The sequence below is a fragment of the Sphaerodactylus townsendi genome, linkage group LG08 (assembly GCF_021028975.2).
Source record: "Sphaerodactylus townsendi isolate TG3544 linkage group LG08, MPM_Stown_v2.3, whole genome shotgun sequence".
Taxonomy (NCBI): Eukaryota; Metazoa; Chordata; class Lepidosauria; order Squamata; family Sphaerodactylidae; genus Sphaerodactylus; species Sphaerodactylus townsendi.
Genome location: NC_059432.1, coordinates 91,795,860 through 91,811,693, shown reverse-complemented (window position 1 = coordinate 91,811,693; position 15,834 = coordinate 91,795,860). Strand labels below are relative to the sequence as shown.

General features: G+C 41.6%; 1 protein-coding gene across 5 annotated transcripts in view; it reads left to right on the top strand.

Moving 5' to 3' along the window:
• Nucleotides 1–15,834, top strand: part of IFT80 (intraflagellar transport 80) — an 83,826-nt gene that overhangs the window by 1,529 nt on the left and 66,463 nt on the right. For all 5 annotated transcript variants that reach the window (XR_007245269.1, XR_007245270.1, XM_048505864.1 and 2 more), the window contains exons 2-3: nt 5,651–5,778; nt 8,358–8,579. Coding sequence is in view for 3 of the 5 variants with exons in the window: in XM_048505864.1 (XP_048361821.1) it covers nt 5,742–5,778; nt 8,358–8,579 (259 nt within the window). In the remaining 2 variants the exon portion in view is untranslated. The remainder of the gene's footprint in view (nt 1–5,650; nt 5,779–8,357; nt 8,580–15,834) is intronic.

The following is a 15,834-nucleotide window of genomic DNA, read 5'->3' as shown; positions in this document are numbered from 1 at the left end:
GTTTAATGCAATGTGATTTCATGCAGTTATTGTGGACTAATTCCAGTTATTACAATGGATTTAGACTGTAGCAACTGACCATAGGAGTATGTTGTTAGCTGGAAACTGAAACTTGTTCAACTAAGTGGGTTTTATTGCTTGAGTAAACATGTATGCTTTGGAAAAGGAATAGTGTCTTACTTCAGCCTGCAGTGTCACTTGGGTGTGTGTTTTGGAAAGGTTCTTACCATAAACAGCATTTTCAGAGCCTTGGATGACACTGATGGTTTGTGCTATGGTGTTTGTTGAGTTCAGTATTCTGTTAATTCCATGATAAATGTGTAACAGTTTGAGTCTGCAAACATTATACTAATAACAGAAAGTCTGATAAGGGTGTGTGGTAAATATCTATACTATTTGTGCATACCAATGAGACACGGGTATTCCTAACAGTTGTTAGATTGTTGTACATTATAGGTATCAGATTTGCAAGTAGCCACAAGCGAAACAGCAGTATCTTTCTGAACAAACCAAAACTACAATTGGGGAGCTGTGCAGTAGTGGTAAAATGTCTCTTGAAGATGCATTTGAATCAGAAAAGAAATTAGGGACTGTGAATTAGGAGCTGGGAATCATCTGCAACCTTCTGCCTTCATTCAGTTTATATGATTCTTATCCTATCCAAAACGCCCTAAACCAGCGATGGCGAACCTTTTCGAGACCAAGTGCCCAAACTGCAACTGAAAACCCATTTATTTATTGCAAAGTGCCAACACGGCAATTTAACCTGAATACTGAGGTTTTCGTTTAGAAAAAACGGTTGGCTCCAAGGCATGCGTTACTCAGGAGTAAGCTTGGTGGTAGTCAGTGGCTTTGCTTTGAAGCAACCATGCAACTCTTCCAATGGGTGAATCACGACCCTAGGAGGGTTTAACTCAGAAGCAAGCCCCATTGCCAGCAACCGAGCTTACTCCCAGGTAAAGGATCGTGCTTCAGTTCTTTGCATGAAAATCAGTGGGATTTAACAGCGCTTAACCGGGTTACCTACACTGCTTCCCCAAAACTAGGTCTTAGGTTTAATGCTAATAATTGAGCCCAGTGGCCCAGGCCAGCCTAGATGTGTGTGTTGGGGGGGTGACTCTGTTTGTGCATGCCCACAGAGAGAACTCTGAGTGCCACCTCTGGCACCCGTGCCATAGGTTCGCCACCACTGCCCTAAACCATTGTTTTGAGCAGAGAAAGCAGGGCATTTTGTTTCAAAAGGCAGATTCCTACCCTACAACAGATCTTAACATACAATTTAATACCATACTATAAAATGAGATACTGAACTTTATATCAGGGCAGATTCAACAGCCTATAATCACATGTTCCCACAAGCCTGTAATCAAGAATGTCAATAGTGGTTCAGTTAAATTTCATTACACACTAGTAGTCATGGTTTTGTGATCACAGTAGCAGTGACCTGGATCTTGATGAAGCAGACTCCCCTCACCCCTGTTTTTAAGTTTGTATCCATGTTAGTGTTTATTTCTGCTGCTAATATTATTATAATTATTGCTGCGTATTCTTGGTTAATTTGAAATGGCAGGAGGAATGACATAACGTGTGTATGTTCTCCAAGAATACACAAATTGTCTGGATGAACAATCATAGACAGTTGAATACTGGTCAGCTTCTGGTAGATACTTAATGTGAGCTGCCTCCTGGGATTTTTCTTGAAACTGGTACACTAGTTGGCTCTTGTTCTGATTTAACAATGCATAGTTTTTCTCAAGAATGTATATTTAGGATAATGATGCAGATTAATTATGCCTTAACAGTTAAGAGAACCTCAGTGTACACTCTTGTTTTATAAAATTAAAACAAACCAATGAACCTTAAATATTGGTGTGGGGGGGGGGGAGTAGACAGCATAAATCTGAAATTCCTCTGTAACAGATATATGCCACATAATCTAGATTAGTTGGCAGACTATTTAGTGCTTAACAAACTAAAGCCCATTTTTTGTACTTGCAGTAAAGATTTATTTCATATCAGGACGGTTAAATGATGCAGTGCTCTTTCCCTACTTCCAATGTATGTCTATAAAAGCACACTGGATTTCAGTTTACATTGGTGGTTATGATTATGAAACAAAAAGGGTGGTTGTATATGTCAGACAGGGGTGAGAAGCAGCCACTCTGGGCCTGGCAGTCCAGCGGGAATCAGAGGCAGAGATGAGCATGCTTTTTTTTAATTGGGGAGGAATTTAAAGTCCCTGTTTATTTTTATTTTTTAAGTTTTCAGAGTTTTCTGCAAACTTGGAGAGTACCCCAAGTTTGAAGAAACATCCATTTGGGGTAGGTATCCATAAATAGTAGGCACAGTTGGGAATTACCTCTATAGATATAATCTAAGAAGGAAGAAATGGGGTTAAAAACAATGCCTACTATGGCATATCTCTGACTAACCAATTCTTAAAACACTTTTATTTCTCAACAATGGCCTATGTGCAGTTTGTAGTTGTTCCTTAAGACTTCTGGCAAGATGCCACTGACACTAAGCTCTACAGGTGAGTGATATGAGCTTGATGTCAGCAGCTGCATTTCTTTTTAAAGAGGTTTAGAGAACATATTAAAATTAATGTCTGTTGGCAAGTATCACAGAATGATGGATGCTGGCTGCATCCTTTGCAAGAGGAGGAAAAAGGACTTTGTTGCCTGCCAAGGAGAGGAAAATCTCACGACTGTTATCCTAAATCCAACCCTGTGTGTATACACCTACTCAAATATACATATACTACATGAATACGCCTAGAAGGAGAAAGTTTAATCTAGCAATATTTGGAGCTCATTTTATATTCAAGAGAAAGTTATGACTTTTAGGAGGGTAGCCAAGTTGGCCTGCAGTAGAAGAGCTAGATTCTGACAAAGTCAGCTTTGACTCGAATGAGTATCCTGAAACTTGTTGGTGTTTAAGATGCTATTGAACTCTCAGACTCCAGCTCTTCTAAAGACTTTCATTTAGTTTATAGTAAGAAGTAAATGTATGTTTTTTTCTTCATAGGTCCTGACAGAATAAAACAACTATTTTTAGTTGATGTAAAGATTATTTTCCAAGCCAAGGAAATCTCTAAGCTACTTGCAGTCCCTGTTGGAAAGAAAGGCAGGACATAACTTTTAGGGTTAATAATATAATTTGTCTAAATTTAATTGATGTAATGTTTGCATAATTTAATCTGTCTTAATTATCGAATGCATAGATAATAAAGTGTCTAAATATATTAGCCTGCTGGTGAACAAACTGGTGTTTATCCTGTTTTTTGTTAATTTAAATCATTGTGAGGTCCTATATTAGATCTTGTGTTGTGTCATTCAAAAATCAAATGGTTCAGAACAACATCAGATCTTTTTAGAACTTTGGGAGGTGCTCGCATTAACACAGAATGGGATAGAGAATAATTATATGCTTCCCAAACTAAAGATCATTTGAATGTTTAAAGGGAAATCTAGTTTCATTGGCTGAGTCGTGATGGTTCTACATTGGGCTAAGTGGGAAATAGTTCACAGAATACATAATTAGTACCCTGGGGCAAAGTTCTGTGTGTGTAGAGGTTATAACGACTTGAGACCTTGGGTGAACCTCTGCCTAGTAACTCTGTAGTGGGTTTTAGTATCTATGTTGCAGGAATCTCAAAAGGTTAGAGGGCATATGCTGTGAATAACAGTATATTCTCTCATGAATGCACAAGTGTCCATTAATTAACATTAATGGGAGTTATCGCCATTGAAAAAGCTCTCTGATGTTTATTATTTCTGCAAAAATTTTATTTCTTGGAAGATAATTCAAGTCTTGCTTGCGATTTTGCATTTCTTAGCAAGGGGCCAGTCCCAGTGGTGGGATTCAAAAATTTTAACAACAGGTTCCGATGGTGGTGGGATTCAAACAGTCGCGTAGTGCCAAACGGAGCAGGGTGGGGCACAACATGGCGAGGGCATGGTCTGGGCGTTCTGGGTGAACGGATTTCCAGAGCAGGGTGGGCGGTACTGCAGCAGGGGCACTGGGCAAAATCTCCCCACTCCACCCCAATGCCACCTGGGTGGACAGTTTTGCAAAACGGAGCCAAGCACTGAGCAAAAACTCCTCTCCCCATCCCCATGCCACCAGGGTAGAAAGATTTGCCCACAGAAACCAAGCACTGGCCAAATTCTGCACTTTCCATTCCCATGCCACCAGGGTAGAAAGATTTGCCCACAGAAACCAAACTTACTGGCCAAATTCTGCACTCTCCATTCCCCGCATGCCACCAGGGTAGAAAGATTTGCCCACAGAAGAACCAAACACTGGCCAAACTCTGCCCTCCCCATCCCCATGCCACCCAGGGGTAGAAAGATTTGCCCTACAGAAAGCAAACACAGGCCAAATTCTGCCCTCCCCATCCCCATGCACCACCAGGATAGAAAGATTTTGCCCACAGAAACCAAACACTAGCGCCAAATTTCTGCTCCATCGCTTCACTGGCCCAATCTTCTGCTTGCCCCGGACCCATCTTAGCCCGCACGCCCTGCTTAAGGGAAGCAGCGGGCGGGCGACATCCGCCCGTGGCCGGGCCAGGAAGCCAGGTGCCGTGGGCTTTACCTCCTGCCCGGGCCCCACTTGGCCTTGTGTGGGCGGAGCGCATGACCCGGCGGCCGGCCAGGTAATCCCGCATCCACCGCCCAGCGCCCATCTTTGCCCGCCCTGCAGGGAAGCAGAGGCGGGCGCAGCATCTGCCCGCGGCCCGGCCCAGGCCGTGCCGTGGGCTTTACCTCCTGCACCCGCCCCACTGCTTCGCGGGGTGGAGTGCTGTCCCGGCTGGCCTGGCCGAGGCTCGAGCTGCCGGGCTCCCCATCTTCGGGCCCGCCGCTGCAGGAAGCAGGCTGGCGCATCTCTCGCCAGCTGGCCGAGCCGAGGCAGCCGTGCGTGAGCTTACCTCCTGCCCGCCCCGCTGCTTGTAGGGCGAGCGCTTCCCGGCGGCCGGCCAGACCGAGAGCCGAGCCGCCGGGCCCATCTTCGCCAGCCCTGCAGGCAGCAGGGCGGGCGCTATCCGCCAGCGGCCAGGCCGAATAAGGCATGCCGTGGAAGCTTTACCTCCTGCCCACCCGCAGCTGCTTGCGCATGGGCGAGGCGCTCTCCCGGCGGCCCGGCCGAGGTCGAGGCCGCAGCCACCGGGCCCATCTTCACCTGCCCTGCAGGAAGCAAGATTTGCCCACAGAAACCAAACACTGGCCAAATTCTGCACTCCCCATCCCCACGCCACAAGGGTAGAACGTTTAACAAAGCAGGGTGGGCGCATCTCTCGCCATGGAGGGGAGGGGGAGGGCAGGGGGATTAATCATTAACAGACTTGCTGGGTCAGTTGAAGTTGAAGTTAATCATTAACCGGCAGTTTGCAGAACTGAGGAAGATTTATCAAAGGAGTTGAAGTTGATCTTTAACAACCGGTTCCTATCGATCCAGTGCGAACCGGCTGCATCCCACCTCTGGCCAGTCCTAAATTGTCCATCTCTGTTCAGGAATTAATAAGGTCATTTTCTTATCATTTTTTCTCAAGAATTTGTGTCCATATTGTATCACAAATGTGGGTACCAATTAAAATGCAGGTATTGACATTTTCCTTCTAATACAGGTTATTCTTTTAATATTTCAGGTGTAACCTATTCAGCACAAGCAAGATCTCTCTCTGTCATTTTAAATCAGTACATCAAGCTGGATAATCAACACCAGAAAATTCAATCAAAATGAGGTTAAAGACATTTCTATTGAAAGAACCAAAACATATCCTTTGTTTATCTTGTAAGCTGCTTTAAGGTAGCTGTCAATATTCTGATGTTGCTCAGTGTTCACAGTAAAGTGTGAATTTCCCCCCATAAACATATCAAAATATCATCTATCTGTATAAGCAATCCAAATGAAATAGGTAATGTGTTCTTCATACGACCTATTCTTATCGAGATTTTTTGCTCTTTTCTGGGGTAATGTTCAGAATATATTAAGCTTATTATCTTCCTCCAAGCCATTTGATAGGTAGTAACATTGATGCCCTGTACCACTCTTTCATACCATCTCCGGCATTGCCTCTGCATTATATTTTTACCATCTTTGGCATTGCTGGCCCCCTCCCGGCCTTAGGATTGGATGCCAATTAGTTAATTAATTGATCAATCGATTGATTAATTAATTAATGTGGGTTAATGATGATGCTGGTTGTGATTTTAAGGGATTTTAATGTTTAAAGTTTATAATTTGTATTTAATACTTATTGTTGTATTGCTTATTGTTGTATTGCACTTGGATTTGTTATTGTATACCGCCCAGAGCCCCTCAGGGATTGGGCGGTCTATGAAATATAATAAATAATAACATTGGACCATTAGACACACGTATGGATGCTGCTGTGCCACACACCCTGAGATAACGCATTTCTCTGTCCAGGAGCTAACACTACCACAGTGCAGTTAAGGGTATGGTTGAGCCTGACACCTAATTTTTATGCAGCATCCCATCAGGCTAATTCTGTATCTTTGTGTGTTCTGTTGTAATGGAATGTTAAGGTTTTAATGGCAATTTTGGCACCTAGCTCGCAAAGCGAAGGTTATGGTTTGTGTGACTACAGCAAAACAAGTTGTTGGATTGGACTGGTCAATCTAATCGCTTGAGAATGATTTCCATACTTAAAGCATTACATACAAAAGTCCAGTATGAAAAGCACATGAGAGGCAGACCCCTATATGCAGTCTCCCGTGTCAAATGTTGGCTTCAAGCGATCTACTCTGGAGTAATCCCTGAACATTGATAGTGTAATTCTATGTAGAGTTACTCCAGTCTGATCCTAGTCAATTGGTTTAGACAGGACTAACTGTTATTAGGATTGCACCATGAGACCGTGAAGCAGGGACGTAGGTAAGGGGTGGTGGCTCTCGGGTTCAAACCCCTGCCATTACATGTCCGGCTTGCTTGAAACAATGTATGGAATGGAAAGCCCTCAGTCACTGAACCCACCCCATAAAAAAATCCATACCTACGTCGCTGCTGGGAAGGGCAGCCGTGAAGAAGCAAAGAAAGAATCTTCAGTGTAAGGATGTTCTGCATACCATTGTATTCTCCGCTACTGTGTATGGGTGTGAATATTGGATAATAAAGAAAGCTGCCAGGGAGAAAGTTGTTTAATTTGAAACGTGGGGTTGTTGGAGAGCTTTTTGGGTGTTATGGACCACCGAAAGGACAAAGCAGTGGCTTCTTAGTCAAATCAAGCCTGAACTTTCCATAGAAGCTACAGTAGCTAAACTAAGGGTGTCATACTTTGATCAGATTATGAGAAGACACGAGTCACTGGAAATGATAGTGATGCTAGCAAAAGGTGAAAAAAGGAAGACCCAACTTGAGATGGATTGACTCAATCCTAAACAGTGTTTCATCCTGTTAACTCTTAATTACTGCAAAGATAGGATATCTGTTGAATTTGATTTGGCAACTTTGTCCCAAATTATGAACACTATAAATGAACAGTTTGTTTCAAGAGAACCTGTGTGGGATATTAGTTAGAATGTTGAATCAGACTGAGGTATAAATTCCTGCACCGCAGTCAGACTCTTTGGGTGGCTTTGGGTTGGTCATTCTTGGTCTAACCCAACTCAGAGGATTTATTGTGAGGGTAAAATGGAAGGAGAATACAATAACTGTTGCCATGATATCCGTGAAGAAGAATCAGGATAAATATGTATAAACAGCTATTTCTCTGGGGTGGGGAATTGGTTAACAAAATGTCACGCTCAACCTGTGCCCAAAAACAAGCTTTTTGGTGAAGCAGGTAGAGCAGTGGTTCTCAACCTTCCTAATGCCACGACTCTTTAATACAGTTCCTCATGTTGTGGTGACCCCCAACAGATAGAGGAGCGGTGTCTCGGTTCCTAAGACTATCGGAAATATGTGTTTTCCGATGGTCTTAGGCGACCCCTGTGAAAGGGTTGTGACCCACAGGTTGAGAACCGCTGAGGTAGAAGGAGAGGACTGAAGTAGATAAGGCAACATCACTAAGAGTAGTTGAAGTAGAACTGGGAAGCACTAAAGAGGAAAGATCAGGCGGGGGGGGGGGGAAACTTGGGAGGGTGGATGACTGGTAGGGGAAAGGAAGAAAAGAGTGGGGGTGGGAACAAATGGAGCCTTAGGAAAGGGAGGGCCAGTGAGATCAGCAGGTTCAGTGGCTGTGAGTCTGGTTAAGAATGGGATTTCTTTTGTCTCATTAGTTCCCAACTTACTAGTTTATAAAAGCTAATTTTAAAAAAGATGTACATCTTTTTCTGTTTTGTGAGATTCAGATGCTTTGATGTGGTAGACTTCCTTAATTCTGTTAACACATAAGGAATTGGTTAGTTGTGTTGGCTGGACAACAGCAGATGAACTTTATTCATGCAGTGAAGATCACCAGATTATGAAATGGAATTTGTTAACTGGTGAGGCAGTACAAGTAGTGAAGCTCCCCGATGATATCTACCCCATCGATCTTCATTGGTTTCCCAAAAGCGTAGGGGGAAAGAGGCAAACCCAAGCTGAGAACTTTGTGCTCACAAGTTCTGATGGTAAGTCATCTTGGATTGTTAACTTTATAGTACAATATTTGTAATAATATTTCATTTACATTCAGATGATTTTGTGTGTGTGTGTGGTTTTGTATGGCACAATGATATGGTGCCCCAGACTGCTAACGCTGTGGCTGTTTTCCACTTTCTGATTATTGTGAAATTTTATTTTTGCTTACTCATAGTCTGTATATATCCCTTGTACTGCGTCCAAATCCTTGTAATAAAGATATCCTTGGTAAGCTTGTATTTTGGTTTCTCAGTCTAAGCTTCCCTACTTGCAATGTCTTGTCAAAGTGTAGTTGGGAATGGGATAAGGGATTTATTTGCCTGTAATTTCTTCTCCCACAGAACTTTTTTCTCTTTGTTTAATTACAAGAGTAGTTGGCAGAACACATCAAGCTGTTCCAGTACTACACCAAATATAAGAAAGAAAGTGACACTGTCAGTATTGGTGTCTGTCTTAACTCCACTTTGCTGTGGCCACCATATTTTTAGGGACAACATCTTATTCTGTCTGATACAGTGTTTCCCCAAAAATAAGCCCTACCCCGAAAATAAGCCCTATCATGATTTTTCAGGATTTTTGGAGGAGGCTTAAAATATAAGCCCTATTCCAAAAATAAGCCCTGCTGGTAGTTACAGATCAGGATGGTGTGATCCAGCAGGGTGCTCCCTGCCAATGAGGATGCAGCTTGCATCACACGTGACAGGGAAGCAATGGGGTTGCCGAGAAAGCGCCTTAATGAATTGTGAAGGTACCGTATTTCCCCTAAAATAAGCCCTACCCTGAAAATGAGCCCTAATGCATCTTTTGGTGCAAAAATTAATATAAGCCCCTGTTTTATTTTCAGGGAAGCACGGTAACAACAATTGACTTTAGATGAATGTGGTGAAAGAGTAAATCTGGGAGAAAGGGTAAACAGTAATTTGCTCTGTGCTCATTTAAAGTGGCAGTAGTAAGGTTCAGTTGAGTTGATGTGTGTAACTCCGCATGATTAGGATCTACATACAGAGTAGTACCCAGTACAATTCTCACTGCCCTGGTATAGTGTGTTCAGAGATGTCCATTCCTAACTGTCTTTGTTGATTAAAGTATGTATTCTCATAGTCTCTTCTGGGTCACTGGGTCGGTTACCCAATGCGGCCTGTTCCCCACCCTTGCCTTGCTCTGGCGTGAAAAGTCGAGTGTGGGGCGAGAGGAAGCTCGCTGGGACAAGATTTCTTGTCATTGGCCTGGGTATACTTTCCTAAGTTTTACTAAGCATGGAACGCTTTTAACTCTCCACTTTCACCTCAAACTTTGCCCAGCACCATCTAATTTTACTATTAAACCTGCTGAACAGAATGTAGACGATAAACTTTAAGACTGGGCCTTGAAAATCTACATATTCACGTGTGGTGGCAGAGATGAATGATACACACAATATATAGCCTATGGCTGAATCTGCCACTGAACCCTCCCCATCTGTTCCTCCCTCAAATGCTTTTTATGTCTGTTGTTCTTGCAGGGTAAATGGAAGTATGTCCTGCCCAGCACCAATTAGAGGGGAGCACCAGGAGGGCCATTTGGCCTGAGACTTGAAGGGGACCTCTAATTGAGACACTTGTTCATTTTTTTAAGCATTTGATAAATTTCACAGCTTATTTTATTTACATCATTTAAAAATTGTTATTATGGTTTGGGGCCTCGAAAGCTGAAAGTTCCCCAGGCTTCTCTGGACCTCTGAGAGGACTTCCCTTGCCTTCAGGGAAACCAGCTTTCTTAAAAAGCGTTTTCAGGTGGAAGAACACAAGAAGGTTCCATTCCCCCCGCCCCCCCCCCCCAATATTGTAATCCTAGCACTCTTTAAATCAGCCCATCCAATCACTCACTGCTTTATGAGGAGTTGGGTAATATCACGTCTATTTGCCTGTTCAGATTTAAATACACAGAATCACAGTGGTTTCAAAATATGGAAAGGATTATCAAATTTTGTCCTGGTGAAACAGTTGTATAAAAAGTGTTGTCATAATTTGTTTATAATTATTCTTTAAAATATTTTAGTGTTTCAAAATGAGGGCCTGAACTTTATATTCTTCTAATGACTTCAGAGATTGAAGATAAAATCACAATCTAGCAGTGTTTTTATCTTGAATCTCAGCTGCTTAAGGTGTAGAAACGGACATTGCTGGGCCTTGGTGGGTTGTTTTTTTTTAAAGATCCCTGTGTCTACAGCGTGAAGATTGATAACGTTACCTTTTTGCAAACCACTTTGCAGCTCTGAAAATAGAACAATGCAACAGTTATGCATGTACAGGCATTACAAGGCCACTGATACATTTTTCAGGACACTATTGTGCCATCAATCATAATTCTACAAATTGGTTCTTTATATACGTAACCAAGAGAATCCTTCTTGCATGATGGTACACCAATTTTAATCTTATTTATGGTTTTAATATTGCAACCAGAACTCCCCCGAGTACAAGCATATTTTGTGAATACATTTTAGATTTTTTTTAAAGAATGTAAAATGTGGAAAGTGTCCACTGAGACCTTTGCTTTACCAAAATATGCAATAGAGGAACCATTATGTCTTGAAGCATATCGAACTATACAGCTGCTATAATTCATAGATTAACAGCGGTAACACATCTCCTGAAACACAAAGCAGTAGTATAGAATTCTTGGATGTGTTGAGTTAATCATTTGTGATTGTCACATTTAAGACCGACTACGCTGGTAGTCTATACACAATATACGATTTCATAGAAAGGCTTTTATGGTGCTTAGCACCATAATAGCTCAAAATATGAACTAAATTATTCTTGAAATTGCACTGCTATGCAATGGGAAATATTATACTTATGATTTCTCGTATCTTAAAAAAATAGTACAAAACAAGGACTTAGCCTTTGTAGGCTGATGTATCCCCAGGGCACAGTATGATTTCTAAGTCACAACCCTACTATGCATTTTCTTGTCTAATGACAAAGCAACAATTGTGGCAGAAAAGAAACAGGACTCAATCCACAAACAGTATGCAAGTCCTTACATATTCAAGATTGTCCTGAGGAAGGGAAAGAATCCTTCCAAGAAGCCTCATGGAAACTGATAGTCTCTGTTCATAATACCAGACTCTAAAATTACTTGCAGTACACAGTGAAAACTGGCATGGTGTACTGATTAGCATGTTTCACTGGGAATGGGAGTCCTGGGTTTAAGCACTCACCATTCAACTCAGTGGTTGACTATGAGCAAGTCATTCACTCAGGCTAGCCTATCTCAAAGGTCTGTTGTGAGCATAAAATGAAGAGAACTATGTGTTCTTCCTGAGTTCCTAGAGAGAACAGCAGAATAAAAGAAGAATAAATGGGTAACTGCGAAAGCAGAGGTTATATGGGAAACCGGAGTTCTGATTGCTCCTTGATGACTACTGCTTCTTATAACCTTTTGAGATGGCCCAAAGTGGTACACTTCCCATTGAAGTCCAGTTCCCATTACAGTCTTCCCTGAGATCCAGGGAACATCAGGATACAACTACAATTAGGTGAGAAACGCGATGTTAACCATCCATTAAAGTAGGCCATCATAGGTATTTGGCTGAGCCTGCCTACATTCTCTGCTGTTTTCCAAATGAATATGGACAGGGCCCCATTTGGATCATGAGGGTAGTTCTCTGAAACACTCGCATAACATAATACTCTGCAATAGTTATCCAGTATTCTACCAATTCAACCAGTAGATTTATTTCCTGATCTAACCTGTTTCTGGTGGTATTTCAGTGCCCTAACCTTCTACCTTAAAACGGCAAGTGCTGTCTGTCCTGCTTAGTCTGTTGGCTCTCACAAAGCTTGATTCAAAAGTCTATGCTTGCTGCCATAAACGATGAGATCTGATTTTATAAAAGATGCTCAGTCAAATTCAAATCCAGATGCTGAAGTGACAGGATAACCAAGCCAGTGATAGTCCTTTTATTGCCTTGCTAACGCAGGCCCACTTGTAAGAGTCATTTCCATTGGCATCAAGGGAGGCAGAGCACACAGAGAAAAGTTAGAGGTACGTTGGAAAATAACATTCATTATCTATAGACCACCTTTTTGCTAATGTCTGTATAGCTTTCCAAAACTCCATTTAAAGCCAGTGACATGACAGTTTGTCTTTTATGTATAATTTGTTATCTGTCTATATTCTGAAGCCCAACATTTCAGTACATACAGTACTGCAATTTAAGTTGGGCTTCCATTTGCTCTGATATATTAAATATCCTTTCTCCTTTATGTCGGTTTTTTTCTAAGCAGTTTGATATGTACTTTTGGTGATTTGTGTACTGTGTGTAGTGGTCCTTTAAAAGTTACGTTCTTGTTCTACTAGTTTTTGTTACACATATAACTAGTCATTAAAATTACAGCAGAATATTTAAGAGCTCTGTGGTAGCAAATGAATATAACAGACATAGTTCTGTACACATTGTACTTGAATAGGCTGCTAATCTCTTATTTGAATGCTTTCCAGAACTGGAAAACTGCTTCAATTTTGAGAACAGTTTATGGTTTCATTAAATAATAGAAACAGGAAGAAGGGGAGCGGTATTTTATAACACTAAGAATTAATGTAAGGCTGAAACTGAGTCCCTTCACATGAGTCCCTTCACATTCTGTTCCAAACTATATTATGAATAAAGCATATGGTCAAACATTTTACTTTTTTATCTGGCCTAGAGAAGTGAAAGTAAAAAAAGTCTGGAAGATACTAAATTATTTTTTGAGCATTGACCTGTTTGTTTTGAGGGCATCTTCCTGAACGAACTTCAGCAGTCAGGTGGTATATAAGCTGCAAGGTAATGGTCTTTTCGGTCACTGTTTTATCACTGACACTGGGTTTGTGGGAAGTCCAGTTTGCTACCTATCACAGGTTTAACACTCTGGATCAGTGTCTGTTGCCCAGTGTCTTTTCCGTCTGGAACTTTAAGGCACTGTTCCCTAACAGAAATGTTTTCTGGTTTCAGCATTTCAGCATTTCTTGTTCACAGAAATTTCAGCATTTCTAGTTCAGAGAAGAATGACTTCATGGTTATTTATTTATTTAAAACATTTAACAGCCACCTTTCCACCTTGTGGCATTCACAGCAGCTTACAATAGAATGAAAACGATTGTAAAACATAAAAGATGACCGTTAAAAATCTCAATTAGTACTGCCAACAAATAAAAACTACATTAGTAAAATGTAGTCCTAAATAAAACTCTCTTTAGCTGCTTCCTGAAGATCAAAAGTGAGGGGTCCAGGTGCACCTCCCTGAGGAGAGTGTTCCAGAGTTGTGGGGGTGCAGCTGAAAAGGCCTTCGGTCTTGTGCCCACCAAACAAACTTATTTGGTGGGACAGTCAGCCCAGTAGAGGTAAGCCTTACATTCTGTATCTTCATCAGCACCAGTTAACCAATACTTGGGTGGTTATCTTACAATTGTTCTTACTTTGCTGTAATTCAAAACGGCTAGAAAATTTCAAAGTTTGCCTAATTAGTCTTTCTATGCATGTAGGAAATATGTTCAACAAGCATATTCCCCTGACCTCTGATGGGTGATAGGATTGCCAGTTCCAGACTGGGAAGTTCCTGGGGGTGGGGCCTGAGGAGGACAGGGACTTTAGTGAGGTACAATGTCATAGTGTCCAACCTCCAGAGAATCCATTTTCTTCAGGGGAAGAAATGTCTGTTGTCTGGAGATGAGGTTCCAGAAGATCCCCAGCTCCCATCCAGAGGCTGGCATCCCTACCTCCTGCTAATCTTATTGTCCCCTAATGCAGCTGCTCCGTCCTCCCAACCCCTTTAAAGCACCTCAGAACTGGCATGGGGCACTGGCTAAGTACAGTGATACCCAAGAGAAAGAGGAGAAGAGGATAGGAAGGAAACTGAGTGAAAGTTGAACAAGAGACGGTATAAAAGGGAGGGAGGCATACAGAGGCGTAGCTACAAGGGGGTAGGAGTGTGTGCCATGCAGCAGGCACACATCCATGGAAATAAAAAATGGCCCCTGCCCACTTCCCCCCTCACCCCGTATCCCCAGGCCTGCCCCTGCCCCACCAGCCTGGCCTGTTTTCAGCCTGCAGAAAAAGGTAAGTGGGGGGCAGGACTTCAGCGCCTTGGCACTATTCCCCCCCCCCCCCATGTCCCTGGAGGCATATGAATGGCATGAACGGGACAGAAGGGAACTTGAAAAGAGATGTTGAAGGGGTAGGTATGTGGAACAGTAAAGAAGCACCCGGAGACACATCAGTGGTTGCCCTTGTGCTCATCATTGCCACATTAGGGACTATTAGTTCATAGACTACGTCCAGTTTTGCTCACCTCTTGCTGGTAATTACAAGATGTTTCTCACATGTTCCTAGTGAGAACTGAGTGGTTGCAATAACTTGTGAAAAAGCTTCTTTTTTTCATGACAAGAGGGGGTATTTGTCCTCCTTCAGCCAAGTCATTGAAAAGAGGCATGATAATGGCATGGATGGGGGTGGGTGGGGAATGTCAGCAGCTTGACTGGAAGCGTCTGGCACTTCAGAAGGATTCACAACAAAGACCATGCCAAATGCAAGAAATGATGCAATTCTTAAAACAATTTGCGGTAAAAATCAGTTCTTACAGACCTAGATTAAGTTGCAGAATTATTTTGTTGAATAAAACTTGTTTGTTTTTTCAAGATGTTAAATAAGACTGGAAAGCATGCTACCTTTTTGTTTTGTGTTGAGGAATACTCACATTTTAATTGCAGAGTATGTATATTGTAAGCATTCTGTCTCCATCTTTTCCTGTTTTGATTTGTCTTGTCTCATTAGTGAGTCTCAATGCAAAATAAATATTACAATTCATAGTAAATTAATTTTTAAATAATGTAATATTTCATCTTATATTGATGCATTTAAATTTTTATGACATATGTTACTGTGGAAACCTATTGCTGCTTAATGTAATTTTAAATAGCAGTCGTATATCTGTATTTAGTTGCCAGCCCTTTTGTTCATATTTATAATAAATTTTAAATAGTGGATATCAATACTTAACAAATCATAATTATTTGCCATTACCTTTACCAAGCATAACACGTTCTATTTTAGGTTTGTATCTTTAAAAACATGGTGTGTTATGTTCAGAGAATTTCAGTATCAGAATGGTATAGGGAAGGTGGGAAAATATTGATTTCTGATTTCTGAATCATTTCTGAAAAATTGTTGGCTATATTGTTCCAGTATTGTTTACAATTACCATAATGGTGTGAACACAA